Source organism: Hippopotamus amphibius, chromosome 10, assembly GCF_030028045.1.
Source record: "Hippopotamus amphibius kiboko isolate mHipAmp2 chromosome 10, mHipAmp2.hap2, whole genome shotgun sequence".
In the NCBI taxonomy this organism is placed as follows: domain Eukaryota; kingdom Metazoa; phylum Chordata; class Mammalia; order Artiodactyla; family Hippopotamidae; genus Hippopotamus; species Hippopotamus amphibius.
Window position 1 is genome coordinate 4,817,209 of NC_080195.1, and position 21,463 is coordinate 4,838,671.

Sequence of the window (21,463 nt, forward strand, 5' to 3'; positions counted from 1 at the left end):
AGTCAGAAAATAAACATACCGTGGATAGATAGAGAGCTAGAAAAAGATAGAGATAGATAGAAAATTCAGGCACTGGCAAATCCTCTGAAAAAGATAAAATAAGGTAATATTGGTAATATGGTAGAAGACTGGCTGAATAAGGGTCATCGCCTCCTTATGAAAAGGTGACATTTCAGTGGGGACGGAAGTGATAAACAGGAGTAAGAAAAGCCAAGGGAGGGCTTTCCTGGTGGTGCAGTGGTTAGGAATCCACCTGCCAATGCAGGGGACGTGGGTTCGATCTCTGGTCTAGGAAGAGCCCACATGCCGTGGAACAATTAAGCCCGTGCACCACAACCACTGAATCTGCACTCTGGAGCCCACAAGCCACAGCTATTGAGCCCATGTGCCACAACTACTGAAGCTTGCAAGCCTAGAGCCCGTGTTCTGCAACAAGAGAAGCCCCCACAATGAGAAGCTCGCACACCAAAACGAAGAGTAGCCCTGGCTTGCCACAACTAGAGAAAGCCCACACACAGCAATAAAGACCCAATGCAGCCAATTAATTAATTAACTAATTAATTTTAAAAAGAAGAGAGAAGGAAAAAAGCCAAGGGAACACAAAGTGCAAAGTTCCTGAGAAGGAATTCAGAATGGTGTGTTGAAGATGCAGAAAGAAGGCCAGGATTTATCACTCCTGGCTGCTCTGTGGGTCATGGAATGAGAGGAGGGGGCGTGATGAAGCTGAGAGGACCGTGTAGGAGGCTACAGGAGCCGGTTGTGAGAGATGAAGATGATGTAGACTTGGCTTTAGCAGTGGAGATGCTGAGAAGTGTTCAGAATCCATATATACCTAGAAGGTAAAGCTGTCAACATGTACTTTCAGGTGGCGTGTCGGGAGAAAGGAAAGAGAGGGGTGTCTCCTAAGTGTATGGACAGTGCTGTCATTTGCTGAGAAGGGCCTGTATAGGTGGAACTGGATTTGGGGTCGGGAAATGAAAGCAAATCAGTTCTGTCTGGATGGCATTAAGTTTAAGATACTTGAGATGTTAAACATGGATTCTGAGTAGGCCGTTTGATACACGAGGGTGAGTCAAAAATTATCCTCACTCTGGAAGTAGAATTTATAGAAGTTTCAGTATAACCAGAGTGTGGATAATTTTTGACTCACCCTCGTATGACATGAGAGCTAAGGGGGACAGTCCAGCACAGAGATGTAAATTTGAGGGGTATCAGGTAATATTCAAGGCCATGGGAGCCGATGAACTCACCTAAGATGAGGGTGTTGTAGAGAACCTATTGTCTCACATGAAGATTTGGGGAAGAAAAGAAAGATTTTTATGAGACAGCTACAGATGTGTTATGGAGTACAATTCAAAAATTATAGAATAAATTGTGGCTCCCAACAGCCACGTCTGGTGATGTCCACGTGCTATAATGTCTAACTATCAATGAACTGTCAGCACTCACTGGTGTATACTATATGCCCGAAACAATGATAAGTGAATCATGTATTTTCTCCTAAGGAGATAGATAATGTCATATCCCCTTTCACGTGTAAGACAATCAAGCACTAGAGAAGTTAAATAATGTGCTTCCCAGAACGTCACTTCTGCATAAAGTTGGAGAAATTTAACCATTACACTGTACTGCCATCAGTATAAGTAGTTTACATTTGCTACCTGAATTCCATCTAATCTAAAATGTCATTGATCATAGAATGCACCACTGTTTTATGTTCCATGGAGAGAGAAAAAATTTCTGCCTTTTAAATTGTGACACAATTACCACTTGGAATTTTTATACATAGTTCGTGAAAAAACTCATTTAGACTTAATTAGATCGAGATTGGTTTCCTGCATTAATTTTATAATACAAAGGAAAACAAAAGCAAAATGTATCATTAGGGTTTTTCTAAAACTTATTCATGTTTGAGCCCAACTCTTCTGAAATACTTTTTGTTTCAGAGATACACATTTTTTTTTACCCCAAATCATCCTTTGTACCATTTGAAGTGCTGGTGATGCAGCATTTCTTAAAAGAATCCATATCTCAACTAAGAGCTATTATTTCTGAGCTTTTAAGCCCGCTTTGCAATTATGGAGTACTGGTCTACTTTTGATCCTGACTCAGGAATGTTGATAAATACACCTGCTTCCCCATCTTTTCCGCCTTCTCCCACGGCTGTTTTGTCTCTGGAAGTTACAAAGGGAGCCCTTGGCCTCCAGGTTTTTTCAGCAAAGGTTGTTGCCAGGGCTGCCCCTCGCTCACCGATAGCCACACCAGCACTGCCCCCTGGCCCCCAGAGGTGGCAAAGCAACTACGGTATCACAGTTTCAGAGGTGCAAAATGTGAAACGTGTCTGCATCGCAGAACTGATGAAACCCAGCATTTCCGGCAGGAGTCAGGGGGACGTGCGGAAGACTAGCGCCGCCCCAGAAGAATCTGAAGGACCAACAGGGCTGAAAACAGGCAGCCCTGAGGGCTCTTTTGCTTCCCTAGATTTCCAGTATTCCAAAGCAGCCAGCCTTGCTTTTGTCAAAAGCTGTGTTGAAAGATTGTAAATAATTTTATCGTTATTTTGATTATATCTAAATTGTCTGGTTTTCCTAAATTGAACCTAGATTATTTGTGTAATATTTTTAAAGCGATATTATGTGATTCAGTTTTCTTGTTTCATCCCGGTTAATTTCACTGGTTGTTGTATATGTCCTAGCCTATATATAACACATATATATTTCCATATATTTAACATCTATATTTACATATATATTATATATACCGTATGTGCATATAAATAGCACAAGGGCATCTGCATGCAGAAGGCTGGAGGTCGAAATACGTGCTTGTGACACACTTTTCCACAATGATCTCCTTAATTGTAACATGCGCACTGTTGCCAAGCCAAAGAAAGTCAAATGCGTGCTTCACCGGTATTGATAAAAGGCGCTGGTTATGCTCCTGTTTCTGGATGAAATCGTGCTTTGCGTCCTTAAAATTTTCAAAGCGGAGCAGCGCCACCTCGTGGTGTAAGTCAGAGCTGCAGGCAACGCACGCAGCGGCTCCGGGGCAGGTCCTTGGTCCTGCGTCCCTTTCGTTGAGAAGACAATTATAGTCAAATTTGTGTTCCTGTTAGTGATCCAAGTGTGATAAACGATCACCAAAATGTAGAAAGCCCCAAAATCTTCTTAAGTAAGTGGCTGCATGTATCCAGTATTTCCCGTAAACGCTCACAATAACTTTCCAAACCATTTTACAAATTATTGGATTATGTTGGCAAAATCAGACACATTTTGCCTGAAGATAAACACTGTGTAATGATGAAAGGATTGTTTCTATTACAGAATTACATCCCGGTGATTTTGGTCTATAATTCCCTTGTTCATGTTAAGTTATTAATTACTGATACACGCAAGGCTTATCCCTGTATTGATGGGCGTGGGGAAATCCACCATCATTTTTGGTCTGGCTAACCTCTAGAGCTTTCAGGATGCTTTCTTCACGTACATCATCACTCTTCTCCAATGCAGCTGGCAATGTGATCTTTTCATCCCTCTCAATATGTTTATTGCCTTCTTTTAAAATGCAAGAGTAATCCATGAATATATGCTCATTGTAAAAATGACTTTAAGCACATGGGGGGAAAGTGAGCATCTACCTTGACTGCACTGCAAGGCCATTCCTCTCCCCAGAAGGGACAGTCAGTTTGGATACTTTTCTGTGCATTTCCATGGGAAGGTGCAGAAATGAACATATCATCACCGGGATGTTTTGGACCATCCGTGTCTGCATGATGATGTCGTTGTAACTACAAACCCATCATTACCAAGGACTGTTGTAGCTGTGTTGCTGGACTCTTCGTGGAACTATCACAATAATTTTTTGTTTGGATTCCAAAGTATTTAAAGAATCTCCTGCTGGACTTCAACTAAAGCTTGGACTCTGTTGACCTTTCCCCAATTCCATGCTGAATTCTCCTCTGCTCAAGCCGCTTCATGAATGGGCATGTTCCCTTAGCTTAAAATTGCCCCAGTTTTGCTGTTTGGAGAGACACTGCTTTGGGAAAGATTCCCGGTGTTCTCCTTACTTGCTTCAAGTAATAATAAATCTTTCCTTCTGGGAAAAAAAAAAAAAAGAATCTTCTGCTTCAAATGTACTGTGGATGTCATGAAAGGAGCTGGTATTAATTAGGTAAACTACTGCATTCATCTATCCAGGCTGACATAACGAAATAGCACAGACTGGGGAGCTTAATGACAGGAATTTATTGTCTCACAGCTGTCGAGGCTGGAAGTCAAGGTCAAGGCGCCAGCTGGTTCAGTTTTTGGTGGGCCCATCTTCTCGCTGTGTCCTCTCATGACCTCTGTGCAGGCACAGAGAGAGATTCTAGTGTCTCTTCTTATAAAGACACCAGTCCTATCGGATTAAAGCTCCACCCATATAAGCACATTTACCCTTAATTGGCTCTTTAAAGGCCCAAAAACAGTCACTTTGGGAGTTAGGACTTCAACATATGATTTTCAAGGGGACACAATTCAGTCTTAACACCTGCCCGTTATTGTCTTATTTTAGTCCATGACCTTGGCAGACGTATTTCTCCTACCACAGGACTAGGATGTGAAATATTCTATGCCTTTAACGCACCTTAACACAAAACACTCACTTGGAGAGACAGTGTGTTGGCAGCCAGTTGGATATAAAAACTGGACTGGAACTTCCCTAGAGGTCCAGTGGTTAAGAATCTGCCTTCCAATGCGGGGGACATGGATGGGTCCGATCCCCAGTTGGGGAACTAAGAGTCCACATGCAGCAGGGAAACTAAGCCTATGTGCTCTGGAGCCCACACACCACAACCAGAGAGCCTGAGAGCCACAACTACTGAGTCTGTGTGCTCTGGAGCCCACGCCACAACAAAGAGCCTGTGGCCACAACAAAAGATCTCATACGCTGCAACTAAGACCCAACGCAGCCAAATAAATAAATAAATAAATAAATAAATAAATAAATAAATAAAAACTGGACTCAGTTCGTTACTGGGCACAGCCCTTCAATCCCACATCAGCCATTCTGCTGAGTCCAGCTGATCCTGCAATCCATGTGTCTCCCCACACTTGGGCTGTGCAGCTCTGCAGGCGGAGGGAAGGGGTCCATCGTAACAAGTGGTTCTGGGATCTCCACCTCGTGGCCCACATCGCAGAAAGCTCAGCTTTTCTTTCTGCATAATACTCAGCATGACTGACGAAGGTATCAATCATTCTCATAAAGTTACTTTGATCAGGGCTCACGTCATGCATTTTCTGTCTGCAGTCTAATCCCCTTCCCCAGGGAGGCATCCAGTGTCGAAAGTGGAGTCTCCGGCGATTCCGTGGAGTTGGCCACATCTCTCAGAAACCAATTAGCTTGAGTTTTCAAAGCTATTCTCATGCATCCCTTATTAATTTTATAATTTTATAAACAATTTTGAAATATACTATCTATTAAAACCACTGAAATTTTTGCTGACCTAATTCTTCAATCAGAATTTTTAAAAGGATTGATATGGAAGTATGAACCCCACAGGTAATTTCTCTTCTAGAAAATATAAATGACAATACTAGCAAAGGAAATTGAAATTGAAAGAATGAAAAATATATTGATATAAAACATAAGTGATACTGTTCAGTGTTTCTGCCCCAAAAGGGAAAATGAAGACTGTCACTGTTCCCACAGGCATCTCCAGCAGCGCTTCAGGGAAGAGCTCTATCTAACGTGTTTTGTAGAAGCACTTTTATATAACGTTTTAACCCAGATTTGATATGAAAAGTCACCTAAAATTTTAAGTGGGAACATAGATAACACTTTCCCCCACAATTTAAAAGTAGTCTTTTCATTTTCTCTCAATTTTTCAGCTTCAAATCTTTCCATTTTCCACCCACTTTTTATTTGGTCGTTTTCGGTTCTTCAGGGCTGTTGAAATTGAATACTGCTCTCCGAGGTGTCATATTTACACTGCTCTTACCTGGCTGACTTATTCTATCTCCTCTTTACTGCGGGGTTGTTAAGGAGTGGAAAGGCTAAGTGGTAGTGACTGGAGAGAGAGAAGAAGAATGTCAAAATATACTGCTGGCATTTGCATTTGTGTGAAACAGTGTCCAGGTTTCTCTGTTGCTCATTCACTTATCAGCAATTAAAACATGTAGAGAACAGACCGTTTTTAAAAATAGTTTTAAAAGATTAGGTGACTGGACTTCCCTGGTGGTCCTGTGGTTAGGACTCCACGCTTCCACCGTAGGGGGCACGGGGTTGATCCCGGTCAGGGAACTAAGATCTCACATGCCGCGCGGTGTGGCCAAAAAGAAAAAAAGGAAAAAAAGAAAAAGATTGGGTGACTGATTGCCACATGAGCTAGCAGTTCCACGTCTGGGTACACACCCAAAAGAACTGAAAGCAGGATTGCAAAGAGATATTTTGTCCATAGCAGCGACAGCCAAGAGGTAGCAACCCGGCGATGAATGGCAACCCAGCAACGGAGGGATGAATGGACAAATGAAATGCAGTGCTTCCGTGTGATGGACTATTACTCAGCCTTAAAAAGGAAGGAGACCCACGTGCTCCAACACATAAGAACATGATGCTAAGTGAAATAAACCAGTCACAAAAAGACATACTACACGATGCTGCTTCTCTGCCTTCCCCAGAAGAGTAAAATTCCTATAGTTGCCAGGAGGTGGGGGAGAAGAAGGAACGGGGAGCTGGTGTTTAGTGGGTATGCCGTTTCTGTGCTGCAAGGTGAAAAATGCGAAAATAGGTACTACTACATCATGCACAACAAAGTGTTCTGAAGCGCAACGTATATTTCACACCACTGAACTGCTTGCCTGTGAGAGTGTGACTTGATCTTTGTGCCCATTTCTAGCCCAAAGCTCCTAAAACTTTGGAGCTTCCGGTGTTAAGAGTGACAAGTTGTCTTTTATCGTGTTAATGTGGGGCCTTTGGGTTGCCTAACAGGTGATTAGAGGTTGGAGTTTTGAGTCCTACCCCCTCTTGCTACAGTCGCTGTAGCACATCTCCCGTTGGTTTGTTACAGAGCAGAGATGACAGGAGAGGGAACCAGGGTGCAGGATCAGCAGAGGAGCTAAGCAAGGGTGAGTCCAGCCTAACCCCACAGGGAGCTCTTGAGTGAAAATCGTTCAGTGATTCTCTGTCCTGCCTGGAAACAAGAGAACAGGGCTTTTGTACTCAGCCTCCCCCACCGCAGGGACAGCCATTGGCCAAAGGGTGGGTGTGGAAGGTGGTACACCTCCCAGAAAGGGCTTCAGGGGTGTGAGGGCACCCACTGGAGTGGAGGGCAGGTGGGAGCCCTTAGCCACTGCGCTTGTGCTGTCAGGGGAGGGGCACAGTAAGGGAACAGTGAAGGGGGATCAGGACACACCAGCAGCATCTTCTCCACTCCCTCTGACAGCAGCCCCTTCCCAAACACCATGGACTCCTGCCCGGATCGTGGAAATAGCATCTAACGTGTCTTCCCAATTTTATCCTTGTGGTCCTCCATTCTCCACACTGCATCCAGAAGCATCTCTTGCCCTGAGTTTAATCTGGACACTGGGCTAGAAAGCTTCCACTATCCTCCCGTTGTGGTTAGATGGAAGTCCAAACACTTCACCTGACCCTCCAGGGAGCCCGGTGGCCTGGCCCTGCCTGCCTGCCCCACTCTCCCCACTGGCCTTCCCGGGGCTCTGACTCCCCAGGTTCCGAGTTGGCTGAGAGCCTCTGCACACCTGTGGCTCTTCCTGCAGAGTTTGTTCTTTAGCTGTGGTTGCATGAGGGATTGGGGAGTGGGGTTGCGAGTCACACGTGGGCGTGGGGAGAGAAGGAATGAAGGAGGGGAACGGAGGGAAGGAGAAAGGAAGGGAGTTGCGAGGAAAGGAGAGGGAGAGAACAGTGAGTGAGTGAACAAAAGCATTTTTATTGTAGAAAAATATCAAAATCTATCTGAGGAGGCAACCGTCATTGCTGTTAGGTTGGGTATTGGAAAAAAATTATTTCTGCATATAAGCAGGCATAACATATAAAAAAATATTTAACAGCCAGTATGGCCCAGGCAGAAACCAATGAGAACTGACATCAGCTGAGGTTTGGAGCAGATCCCAAGGCCCCCACACTGGGCCCGGTGTTAACCCTCTAGCTGCTGGATCATTGGGAGACAAGATGGAAAGGGCTAGAGATACTGTGGAGAGAGAGGAGGCAGCATAGCCTAGAGAGGTTCAAGACCACAGTTTTTTTTTTCCAAATGATCCAGAATACCCAGTATTGCAGGAACCAGTGTCGCTGTACTGAAGTGTCTTGGATTGAACATAGCCCCTGGATAGAGACTTTATAACAAATTTGAGGTCATATCACATATAATTTGGTGCACTACTTTTTCCAGTTTCACGGTATTTTTCTGTGGTGGACACTTTTTGAGTTCATCCCTTTGCTTCCAAAAGGATTTCAGGCAATTTCGTTTTGAATCAGAGTGAGGGGCAATTGCTTCAGGCCACAGAAAATTCATCCCAACAACCTGCTTCCTAATGATGTGTCTATGCCCCTTTATAAATCTATGGCCATCGGACGTGGTAAACATCTGTCAATAAATGAAGTGGTAGATACTAAGTGCAGTCAAAACACCAAGGGCAGGGAGAGATGGTAACTTATGTTTTAAAATGACAAATACTGGGGTAACTGAAAACAACAAGATTAAAAAAGAAGAAGAAGAAAGAGCAAGCCAGCACTGGCAGAGAAGCAGTTTCCTGGAAATCTGTCTTACTACTACGTCTCATCTGTTCTACTCACAGAAGGGCAGTATTCTTCGATTTTTCTGATTGAATTTTACGTAGATCCTGGGAGGAATAAAGATAATGGACCACATATTTCTTGGCACTTAAGTGAAGTGGCTGGTCTAGGTAAAAACTCCCCTTGGAAGAAACTCTTATCTTATTTGAACTCATAGTTGAGTTCATTAGGATAAGGACATTACTTCTTCAGTCAGCTATAACGTTCCATTTTTATTGCTGTGAAACATGATTAAGACACAAAACTAAAATAATTCATTATTGTTCTTGCAAATCATTTCAGTTCAATTTTTCATGAGTTTTTTCCCCTTTTCTACCTTTTTCAGTCATTCACTTATCTCAATTCATGTACTCATGGTTTTTACAATTTTTTCGTGTTTTTGAGGGCAAGCATGTTAGTTATTCTGTACCATCAAATAATACTTTCATTTTGAAACACACCAAACCTTTATTTTTAAGAATTTTAAATTTGAGAAAAGCATATTTTGCTGTTATTATTCAAGAAAATGCCAAATTCCCTCCTAATACTAATAATTAGAGATTTATATTTTCATTAGGAAATTATAAAGTTTTAAAGTTTTCTATTACAGTTAATGGGCGTTAGTTAAGTCTCTCCACTATTCTTTTTTTTTTTCCGAAACACCATAAAGGAAAATGTAGCTCAGTGCTCTATGCCTCACCTTTGAAATTCATGAACTCCCAGGAAACCAGATCCACTTCTGCCCTAAATGTTGATGCAGTGCTGTTGAGAATGGAAGATTCCAGAGGGAACTTCAGATTCCTGGGCACCAGGGTTTCCTTCTGAAGCCCTGGGCCTTTTATTTGACTTGTCTGCAGGATTTCTTAGAGATTGTACTCATCCCGATTCCTGTCTCAAGGCTGTCAGGTTGTCAGGAAGGTACCTCTGAAAACCTAACACCTGCTGAGCTGAAGTGCACATCTCACAAAAGTCAATATTTTCAGCTTCCCTTTGTCCTGAGTGTGTATAAAGGGGCTTTCGAGTGTTTATCCCTTTTATTGCGGGTTAGTACTAGCAGAAAAAAATGGCTTTCATCTTTTATCCTTTTGCAGAGACCAAAAATGAAGATGCATAGATAACTTATTTTAGGCTTTACTAGATGCTTTCTTTAGGTTATTTTATTAACAACCCCCAAATACAAATGCAACGACAAGAAATAAAGCTAAAGTGTATTAGTGCCAAGGTCACATTACTTTGAACCGGTAGTTTAATCAACTTTGTTCTCAATGACGAGGTGTACAGTCCTTAGTTTAGATGATAAGAGTTTCCTTCTGATGTGAATAGGTAGTCAATCAAATGAGAAGAGGATAACTAAAGCCTCGGAAACTGAAATTACGGATAAGGAAGGACTTCTGTACACTGTATTTTAACCTCATGAGACTATTGTTGTTCTTTTATACAATCCATTTTTATTTTTATTTATACAATCAATATACATTTAGATATACCCACATTTTAACACTTTTTGTTATTTGCTATTCCTTCTCAAGCAGAGTTCCCACTCCCAAGTAGACTGTGTCTACATTTCCTCAAAGTAGAGTTTACTAGGTCAACAATTTGTGATAACTATATAGTTATTGATCAGAGATTTGAGTCCAGGAAGCGGGGTTTGGTGGCTTCATATACTCAAGGTGATTCTTTAGAACCACAGGGGGCTCATTGGATCCTATTAAGGGCTGGTATAACAACTAGGGAGGAAGGAAGGAAGGAAGGAAGGAGGAGCTGTCCATATTCTTGTACACACACCCTGCCACTGGATGTAGCAGAAAAAACGACACGTATAGTTTACAGTTTCAACCAACACCATCTGTTACTAGCATTTGTTGCTTTGGACTAGTCAGGTAACCTCTCTTGAACCTGATTACTTAAGGTATAAATTGTATAATATTGCTTACTTTCTATCTAACAGGGCCCACTGTAAGCATCAAATGATACAAAGTATAAAGTAAGAGAAAGCTTTTTTAATCGTAAATGAGTTGGGAGGTGGGGGTCAAAGGAGGAGTCCACTGTCAGTCTCCAGGTTACAATAATAAATACCTACAAAAATAATGGAATTTTAGTGAGAATCCAGGACTAAAATACATGCAAGTGCTATATAATAACACTCATCTCATAGGCAGGATTTACTTTGATAATACATCACTTACATGGTAAGTGCTCACTAAACTTTAGCTATTAGCTCTACTATTATTAATGCTATTATGAGAAAATGAAGCTTAGAGTCTTAGTAACTCATCAGTATCTCATAATAGTTAGCTAGCGGCTGATATTAGCCTCCAAACTCCAAGTCCAGTCTGATTTCAAAATGAACCCTGTAGTTCTAACCATTCGGTTATAAGGGAGTCCCTTTAAGATTATACTTTTCTTTAAACTTGGTAATAGAATATATCCTGCATGATAGAACACGAAGATGGTATTGAGATCATTGAAACTTTTCACACATTTGGTGGTTCATTCTTTAATACAGACGGCATGGGTCTTTAACTGATTCAGTGTTTCAGGGAGATTAAGCAGAGAATTCGTATCTACACGTGGGCAAGACACACCCCTCCCTAAACGTCACCGCGGCACGCATGCGCGCAGCCCTCGGGGCGGGGCCTGCGGACGGGCGGGAGGTTCGAAACTCCGAGGCTGAGCGGCAGGTGGCCTGGCTGCTCCCGAGGGCCCGGACTCGCCCGCTCCCGCCAGGATTCATCCGCTCCGGGATTTGCGGGCCGCAGGGCTCGAGGGGGCCGCCAGGCCAGGGGGACCCCTCGCGGGAATCGGGGGCCCGGGGCCCCCGCGCGTGACCTGACCCTCAGGAGAGACGCGAGGCGAGTCCGGGCTGGAAACGCCGGTCTCCACTTCCGGCGAGGGAGGGTCTCAGCCCCCTCCCCGCCCGCCCATTGGCGGTTTAGAAAACGCGGAGCAGCGGATTTCCGCGCAGCCGGGGCTGAGGCGCGCGCCCGCGCTGCGCATGCTCAGTGCGCCGCTTCGGCAGGCCCGCGGCTTTGCGGCGGCGCGCGTCCCGCCGCCCCTCATGGAGGCCCCAGAGACCCTGGGAGGTCCCGTCCTGAATGGTGAGCCGGGGGGGCTCGAGCCGGTGTGAGGAGGGGCACGCGGGTCGGGACGCGCGGGGCCGGCAGCCCGGCTCGCTCGGAAGTCAGCCCGGCCGCCTCGGGGGTGGTGGGGGGCTGTCCCCGAGCCCGGCCCCCGGACCTCCCGTGTGGGGGGGGGGCTGTCCCCGAGCCCGGCCCCCGGACCTCCCGTGTGTGGGAGGGGGGGCTGTCCCCGAGCCCGGCCCCCGGACCTCCCGTGTGGGGGGGGGGCTGTCCCCGAGCCCGGCCCCCGGACCTCCCGTGTGGGGTGGGGGGCTGTCCCCGAGCCCGGCCCCCGGACCTCCCGTGTGTGGGGGGGGGGCTGTCCCCGAGCCCGGCCCCCGGACCTCCCGTGTGGGGGGGGGGCTGTCCCCGAGCCCGGCCCCCGGACCTCCCGTGTGGGGGGGGGGCTGTCCCCGCGCCCGGCCCCCGGACCTCCCGTGTGGGGTGGGGGGCTGTCCCCGAGCCCGGCCCCCGGACCTCCCGTGTGGGGGGGGGGGCTGACCCCGAGCCCGGCCCTCGGACCTCCCGTGTGGGGTGGGGGGCTGACCCCGAGCCCGGCCCTCGGACCTCCCGTGTGGGGTGCGGGGCTGACCCTGAGCCCAGTGCCGGGGCCGCCCCACCTGGGCTCGGTGAGGCGGCCGGTGCAGACACGCGGCGGGGTGGGAGGTTTTGGGTGGGTTTGAGTTTCAGCTTTTCTGGGTTCTGGCGGCTTTGTATGGCCCGGTGGATTTGGGGGGAGGGGGCAGCAGTGAAATTAGGAGAAGAAACAGTAGCTCCTCTCCCTGCCTCAGTCAGTGTTGATATCAGAACCTCCCAGGGAGGACTGACTGCCTCCAAGCACACCTGGAAAGCATCAGGTATCCGGCAGGGGCCCGTGAACTAGGCTCCTGCCTCGCAGATCCTGCCTGCTGCCTGTTTTTGTAGGGCCTGTAAGGGAAGAATGCTTTTTACTTTTTTAAATGGTTTGGGGGTGGAGGAACAGAAGGAGGACAGATGAAAATTATATCAAACTCAAACTTCATCATTCATAGAGTTTTGTTGGAACATAGCTATGCTTATGCATAGCCCATTCATCTATCGTGTTTGGCTGCTTTTGTGCGTCGGAGGAGAACTTGAGTGGTTGTACAGCCCTCAGAGCCTGAGATATTTGCTATCTGGTCCTTTACAGGAAACAGACTCTTGCACTAGAAGAAGTTAGGCTTGGTTTAGGAATTTGGGAAGAGCATCCAGTGATGAGAATGTAAACTGTGACATGTATATGAGTAAAGTTGTTTTTCCCTTGCAATTTTTAAAGCTCTAATAGCACTGATATTGCTTTGAATAGGCTTTTAACAGAAGAAATTTTAAATTTACTTTTTACTGTAAATAGAACAAGAGAAAAATCTGCTGAAATCCTTGGGTGAGGGATGCTGGAATATCAAATATATTTCATGTTAGTATCTTCTTTATTTTCAGATGTTGTGGCATATGTTGAAGTGTGGTCAGCCAATGGAACAGAAAATTACTCAAAGACATTTACAAATCAGCTTGTGGATATGGGGGCGAAGGTGAGAAATTCATTTTACCGTGGCTGCATCTGACAGTCTTCTGAAACCTAAGGAGATGTGTTTGCGTTTTCTTATTTGGGGAGTTTTTACTTAGAACACAAAGGACAAAGAAGACAGTGGGTAAGTGGCAGGAGAAAAAAGAAAAGAACCGTGGTACAAAGAACTGAGAACAGTCGGGCTTGTGGGTGATGGGAGAGGAGAGCTTGAGGATGAAAACACTGGCCCTGCCATTGGCTGCTTGGATGCATGATGCTGTTGACCAAAATGCGGAATACAGGAGAAGGAACCATTTTTTTAACGGAAAAGTTGTGGATTTGGGGTATACTGGAAGTACCTGATGGACATTTGGATGTACACATCTGGAGCTTCAGATTGTCAGGGCTACAGATAACGTTTTAGGCCTCAAGGCCCCAAGGGTCAGTGAGCCACCTGTATGGTGATGACCCAGGTGGTTAGAATGAAAAGTGCCGAAGGTGGAGCCTATTTAAGGATTTCAGGGGCTGGTGGTGGGAGCCATAGACCAGGGGCAGAGACGGAGAAGGATGCCAGGAGAACCCAGAAAATAAGCCTGCAAGTTGGAGGAGGGATGGGCTTCAAAGTTGGAATTTTAAGACACTACAAAATCTTAAGAAAAGTTAAGTTTGGGCAGTGTTCTTCAGGCTTGAAAACTGTAAGGTCAGTGTCGAGTGTTTCAGTTTTTAGTGACCTGGGTGAAGTTTGCCCAGGAGTCATGGAGACCCGAGGATGGAGAAGGCAGAGGCTCTCAGGGGGAGTTGTGAGTGTGTGTGTGAGTGAGTGAGATGGGATTGTGGGAGGGTGGCTGATAGGCTGGTGAAGGGAGGGGTTAATATGGGTAAGATACCATTGAAGGCAAGGGCATAAGGTCAAGTGTAAGGTGGCCTTACCTCGGGCAGAGCCTGTGCTCCTGAATTTCCTCTCATTCATCCTAGGCCCTGCCCAGAGAGCAGATGAAAGACCAAGAGCAGATTAGGGTGGAGGACAGTCAGAATGTAGGGGCAGGGCTTGCTTTTCCACCTGAGAAGACACCTTTTCTGATAGGTGGAAGATAGGAATCAGGGAGAGTTTCCGCCTGATGATACCAGCCACCAGCTTGGGCTACATGTGTTATTGTGGCTGAGAAAAAAGCTAAGGAACACAGCAATTGGCAAAATGGCTTTTCCGAGTAGTATTAAGGTCTTAGATCTCTTGATTCTTTTTCTTTTCACCTTTTATTTAGAAAATTTTCAAGTAGAAAAGTTGAGAGAACAGTGCAGTGAACATAGATCCAACGATTAACATTTTTACATGCCTGCTTTGATTTCATCTCTAAACAGGGTATTTATATGTGTATTCTGTTTCCTGAACTATTTGAAAGTAAGTTGCAGATGGCATAATTTGCCCCTAAATGTGTTTCTCTTTTAAAATTTTTTGTATTCCCCCCCACCCCTAAATGTATTCCGTCTGCATCTTTAAGAACAAGGACATCTTCTGTGTGACAGAACACCGTTGTCACATCTGAGAAGGCTATCGGTGATTTCCAAGCAGTTTTCTGCAGTGGTCGAGTCAGTTTATAATTCCACCAGCATGTAAAGCTCCTCTGCTGTGCAGGCATGGTTTTATCTGTCTCTGCCTTCAGCCATCCTGATGCCTTCCTGGTGACATATCATTCTGGTCGGGATTTGCATTTTCCTGCACATCTTCACATAATTATTTTGAAGACCCTGTTCAAGTCTCCAACGCATATTTCCACTGGGTTTTTCTTTTTGATTTGTAAGCATTCTCTATTTTTCAGTTGACCCTTCTGTCAGCCATGTGAATTGCAATATTTTCTGTCACTGTTTCTTGCCCTTTCACCTTAATGGTGTCTTTTGATGATAATTGTGCAGTAGCATATTCCTTATGGTGAGCTTCTGTGTATGTATCTTGTCTTAGAAAATCTGTTTCTATGCTGATGTCATGAGCACTTTTCTCCTCTGTTGTTTTCCAGAAGCTTTATTATTTTGCCCTTCATGTTTAGATTCACAGTGCATCTGGAGGTAGTTTTGTGCATGGTGTGGAATAGTTCCATTTTCTCCCGTGTGGATGAGCACTTGTCTCAACCCTGTTCATTGGAAAAACTGACCTTCAGCCAGGTGACACTCTAACACCTTTGTCCTCAGTCAGGTAACCGTGTTTGAGTGCCCATGTGGTCTCTTCTCAGGACACACCACCCTGTCATAATTACTCTATAATAAGTCTTCTTAATCTTCCCCTTTGTACGTCAAGGTGTCCTGGCTATTAGCATTTTGCCTTTCCAAACACATTTTAGAATCAGTTTGTCAGTTTACAATGTAAAGCTTTTTGGGGATTTTGATTGGTATTGGGTTGATAACAACAGATCACTATGGAGAGAGCTGACATTTTTATAAAATGGAATCTTCTAACCCATGAACACAATGTATACATTTGTTGATTTGGGTTTCTTTAATTTTTTTCAATAATGGTTTATAATGTTCTCTAGTTATTTTTGATGCGATTATAAATGGTATCTTTTGAATTCTTTCTCTGTCACTGTTATATAGAAATAGTTCATTTTTGCATATCCACCTTGTGTCCAGAAAATGGTAAGTTTTCTCAATGAGTTTCTCACAAACTCATTTATGAATTAATTCTGTGGCATTTTGGAGATTTTAACAATGTGCACAATTGAATCTTATGTGCACAGGACCATTTTATTTTTTCCTAATCCTGACACCTTTTATTTATTTTTCTTGACATACTGTACTGGCTGGGGCCAGTCGAACAGAATGGAGGTACCAGACATCCTCATCTCGTTCCTCTTCTCAACGGAAAGCTTTTAGCATTTCCAATCATGCAATTTTGTACCAAATCTCAGATCCTAATTTACTATAAATTTTCCTCATGAAGAAACTTATTAACTTTAATGCATTTTTGGCACGTATTGAGGTGATTGTGATTTTTCTTTTTTACTTTGTTAATGTAACGAATAATAAAGATTAACTTTTTGTTGTTAACCAGCTTTGCAGTCCTGGGATAAACTCAAGTGGTGGGAATGTTTTATCTTTTTTAGACAGTGATACTGTTTGCTAATTATTTTGTTGCTTTTTTTTTTTTTGGCAAATGTCTACAGGAGTGACCCTGGCTTGTACTTACAAAACTGTGCAAATAGTAATAACTTACCTTTTGTTTTCTGCATTTTGTCTGCAGGTGTCAAAAACTTTTAACAAACAAGTAACTCATGTCGTGTTCAAAGATGGATACCAGAGCACCTGGGACAAAGCACGGAAGAGAGGCGTGAAGCTCGTCTCAGTGCTCTGGGTTGAAAAGTAAGTCGTTTCTCTTGTTTTCTTCTTTAAGTTGTCTAGTAAATTGATAGAGTGTGGAGATATTTGGCAGAATCACAGAACGAGATAAAGTTTGATTTCCATCTTTTCTCTGTTTCTTACTAGAGTCATTTAGCATCCTTAGGTTCCTAAGCCGAGAGATAGGTATGGTATAACTCCTAGCCTGCCCAGAGGCCCTGAGGTGGCATTTGTGTGGTATATTCCGGAAACAGCAAGGAAGCAGATTGTGTTAGACTGTGTTAGTCCGAAGGGCGGCCATAACGAAATACCGCGGACGGCAGACTTAAACAGCAGAAATTCCTTTCTCACGGTTCTGGAGGCTAGAAGTCCAAGATGAAGGTGTCCGCAGGGTTGGTTTCTTCTGAGGCCTCCTTGGCTTGCTGATGGCCATCTCATTCCTGTGCCTTCACCTGGTCTGTGGGTTTCTTTATTCTCATCTCCTCTTCTTATAACGACACCAGTCTTACTGGGTGAGGGCCCACCCCGGTGACCTCATTTAACCTTATGTTTTTGAAGGCCCCATTTCCAGCTACAGTCACATCCTGTGGTACCAAGGGTTAGGACTTCATGTGAATTTGGGGGACACAGTTGAGCCCATACAGGAGTGGTCAAGGGGAAACTTAGGAGGAGGTTGAGGTCAGAGGTAGTGGTGTCACATGATGTAAATCGAGTTCCCTGAAGTCCAGTTGTAAAGGAGTCACACCACTGTTTTTTTTTTTTAGGAAAGTAGAGTAAGTTTATGTGAAAGCAGTAATGCAAAATATAAGGCTTAGACTTTGGCTGTTGATGAGTGAAGATGCTCTAAAAGAAGAAAGTCTATTAAAAAATCTTTTAACAGTAAGGCATGGCCATCGATTCCATTTCTTTATCTTCTGTGGCCTGGGGAGTTTTGAAGACTCCAGCCTCACTCTCCACCCTTTAGTTTAAAATAAGGTATTCTTCATCTTAGATGTGTCCTGTTTCCCTGTGATTAGACTTGGGTTATGGTTTCCCGCCCAAAAGGCTCCACGTGTGAGGCGTGTCCTACCCAGAGACGGCAGTGTTCATCTGCCTCTTAATGGTGATGCTAATTTTGGTCACCTGGCAAGGTGTTTGCTGACTTTTCCACTATGTAATGACTGTTGTTTCCCTCGAGGCTGATAAGCCACCTGTGGGGAGGCAGTTTAAAAATGCAGACACTCTGCTCCCCCTGCCCCCCAGGTGTAGCATCAGTGATGATTCTTGCCTGAACCAGACTTAACTCTGAATCTCACAAGACCACTATTTTCCAAGTCCAGTGCTTCCTCTGTTTCCTCCAGCTGTGCCCCACTGTGTACTGTAGTAACACACCTTCTCTTCTCCCACACTGATCCATGGATGGATTGAGTGATTAGTGTCAACTCCTGGGTCCTTGTGTTTTCCAGTGGCTTGTAGCTCAGTACTGTTTGGTGCTCGGATTGTTCATATTTGGATAGCAGGAGTCATTGTGACAGCCCCACGTGACACCTTGTACCTGCTCTCCCCCAGCCCTGGTGTCAGCCATTTCTGCCAAGACCGTGATTCCTTTGAGTGGGGAGTTACTCAGAGACTAAGATACGGTGCTTGTGGGCATCACTGCCAAGGGGCATCACTGCTTCTTGGCCTTTCGAGCAAAGGTGGGAAATGGATTTGTTCCTTTCTTCCCTTTTCCTTCCCTACTTTGGATTATTTGATCTGTTAGTTTTTAAACTAAAACTCTTTCCATTCTTTATTTTAGCGATTGCTCTAGGAATTACAAAATAGATCCTTAACTTCTGAGTCTGCTTAGACTTACTACTGTACCACTTCACATAAAATAAATGTAGAAACGTGGTAATTGTGTGTCCATTGCTTCTGCCTCGCCTTCCTTTATGTTCAGGTTGTCGTGTGTATTGTATTTCCTCCGTAGGCATTATAACCCCACAGGACAGTGTGGTTATCTTTGCTGTAAACAGTTGTCTGTATTTTAAGTCAGTTAAGGGGAAAAATAGTGTCTTGTGTATCCATGTATTAACTTTCTCTTGGTCTTCATTTCGGAGGGTCTGAGTTTCCTCTGGTCTTTCTTCCTTTCAGTATGAGTGATTATGTTTGACATTTCTTCTTTTCTTAAATGTAAGATAAGTCTACATACCGTAAAACTCACCCTTTTAGTGTACATTTCAGTAGCTTTCAATATATTCTATTCACAGAAATTTATAGCAGTTACCACTACCTAATTGAAGAATATTTTTATCACCCCAGATAAGCTCCTGAGCCATTAGCAGTCACTCCCCATTGTCCCCTTGTGCCCCCGCCCCGGCCCCTGCTACTTTTTCTCTCTCTGAATTTGCTTATTCTGGACATTTCACAGAAATGGAATCCTACAATTTGTGGCAGTCTTTTTATGTTGGGCTTCTTTCACTTGCATCATGTTTTGGGGGTTCATTCCTGCTGCAGCCTGTGTGAGTGCTTTATTCCTCTGAGTGGCTGAGTAATGGTCCATTATAAGGATGCACCATGTTTTGTTTATTTGCATCAGTTGGTGGATGTTTGGGTTATTTGCACTTTCTGGCTGTTATGAGTACTGCTGCTGTGAACTTTTATGTATAGGTTTTTGTGTGAATATGTATTTTCAGTCCTCTTGGGTGTATATGCACCTAGGAATGAAATTGCTGAGTCATATGGAAACTACTAGTTTAGCTTTTTGAGGAACCGCCAGACTCTTTTTCAAATTGGATGCCCCATTTTACATTCCCACCAGTAACGTGTGAAGGTTGTTCGCCCTCTCTGTGTTGATAGCCGTGTCGTGAATGTGAAGTGGTATCTCACTATACTTTTGATTCGTGTTTCCCTAATGACCAATGGTGTTGAATAGTTTTTTGTGATTTTATTGGCTGTTTGTATATCTTTGGAGAAATGTCTATTCAAATACTTTGTCCACTTTTGAGAAATTGGGTTATTTTTCTTGTTGAGTTGTGAGAGTTCTTTATGTAATCTGGATGTAAGACCCTTATCAGATATAATATTTGCAAACATTTTCTCCCTTTCTGTGGGTTGTTTTTTGACTTTCTTATTGATATTCTTTGAAGCACAAAAGTTTTTAATTTTTCTTAAGCCTTGCATATCTATTTTTTCTTTTGTTGCTTGTGTTTTAAATGTTACATCCAAGAAATCATTCCTAATCCCAGGAAGTGAAGGTGTACACCTTTGGTTTCTCCAGGAGTTTTATAGTTCTATCCTTACATTTAGGTCTGCAGTTGTGCTTGAGTTACTTTTTTGCACATGGTGTGAGGTAAGGCTTCACCTTCACTGTTTTTGCATGTGATCATCCAGTTGTCCCAGTACCATTTGTGGAATAGACTGTTCTTTCTGCCATTCAGTTGTCTTGGTACCCTTGATAAAAATTAATTGACCATAGATACGTGGGTTTATTTCTGGACTCTAGATTCTGTTTCATTGATCTGTGTTTTTATCTTTATGCCAGCACCACACAGTCTTGATTACTGTGGCTTTACAGGAAGTTTTGAAGTTGGGAAGTGTGGCTCCAATTCCTTTGCATTTCTGCATAGCTTGTCAATTTCAGGGGGAAAGGGGCAACTGATATTTGATAGAGATTGAGTCTAATTAGGTAGGTGTTGCCATATTAACAGTATTTAATCTTGCAGTCTGTGGCCATTGGATGTGTTTTCATTTTTTTGGTTGTCTAATTTCTTTCAGTGATGTCTTGTAGTTTTCAGTGTGCAAATTTTACACCTCCTAGGTTAAATTTATTACTATTTTTTTATCTTTTTGATGCTATTGTAAATGGAACTGTTTTCTTAATTTCATTTTTAGATTGTTCAGTTGTTGAAATATTGAAATATAACTGATTTTTGTATGTTGATCTTGTATCCTGCAAGTTTTCTGAACTTGTTTATTAACTCTAAGTATTTTTGTGATCCCCTTGGGATTTTCTGTATATAGCGTTCTATAATCTGTATATAGAGATGGTTTTACTTCTTTTCCAATCTGAATGCCTTTTATTTCCTTTTCCTTTCTAATTCCCCTGACTGTAACCTCCAGCACAATGTTGAATAGAAGTGGTGAGAGTGGACATCCTTGTCTTGCTCCCAACCTTAGGAGAAAAGCTTTCTATTTCTCTATTAAAAGTGTGATGTTAGAGATAGTATTAAGATGGTCGAGTAGGAGGACGTGCGCTCACTCCCTCTTGCAAGAGCACCAGAATTACAACTAAATGCTGAACAATCATCAACAGAAAGACATTGGAACTCACCAAAAAAGACACACCACATCCAGAGACAAAGGAGAAGCCACAGTGAGATGGTAGGAGGGGTGCAATCGCGTTAAAATTAAATCCCATAAATGCTGGATGAGTGACTCACAAACTGGAGAACAGTTATACTGCAGAAGTCCACCCACTAAAGTGAGGGTTCTGAGCCCCACGTCTGGCTTCCCAACCTGGGAGTCCAGCAACGGGAGGAGAAATCCCTGGAGAATCAGACTTTGAAAGCCAGCGGGATTCGATTGCAGGACCTCCACAGGACTGGGGGAAACAGAGACTCCACTCCTGGAGGGCACACAAAAAAATGTGCTCACCAGGACCCAGGGGGAAGGAGTAGTGACCCCATAGGAGACTGAACCAGACCTACCTGCTGGTGTTGGAGGGTTGCCTGCAGAGGTGGGGGGCAGCTGTGGCTCCCCGAGGAGA

At 43.9% G+C, this 21,463-nt stretch overlaps 1 protein-coding gene across 5 annotated transcripts in view; it reads left to right on the forward strand.

Annotated features, from left to right (window-relative positions):
* The first annotated feature begins 11,763 nt into the window (after positions 1-11,763).
* The window catches only part of MCPH1 (microcephalin 1), a 231,755-nt gene continuing 222,055 nt past the window's right edge, over positions 11,764-21,463 (forward strand). For all 5 annotated transcript variants that reach the window (XR_009047717.1, XM_057696999.1, XM_057697000.1 and 2 more), the window contains exons 1-3: positions 11,764-11,867; positions 13,344-13,435; positions 16,643-16,761. Coding sequence is in view for 4 of the 5 variants with exons in the window: in XM_057696999.1 (XP_057552982.1) it covers positions 11,765-11,867; positions 13,344-13,435; positions 16,643-16,761 (314 nt within the window). In the remaining variant the exon portion in view is untranslated. The remainder of the gene's footprint in view (positions 11,868-13,343; positions 13,436-16,642; positions 16,762-21,463) is intronic.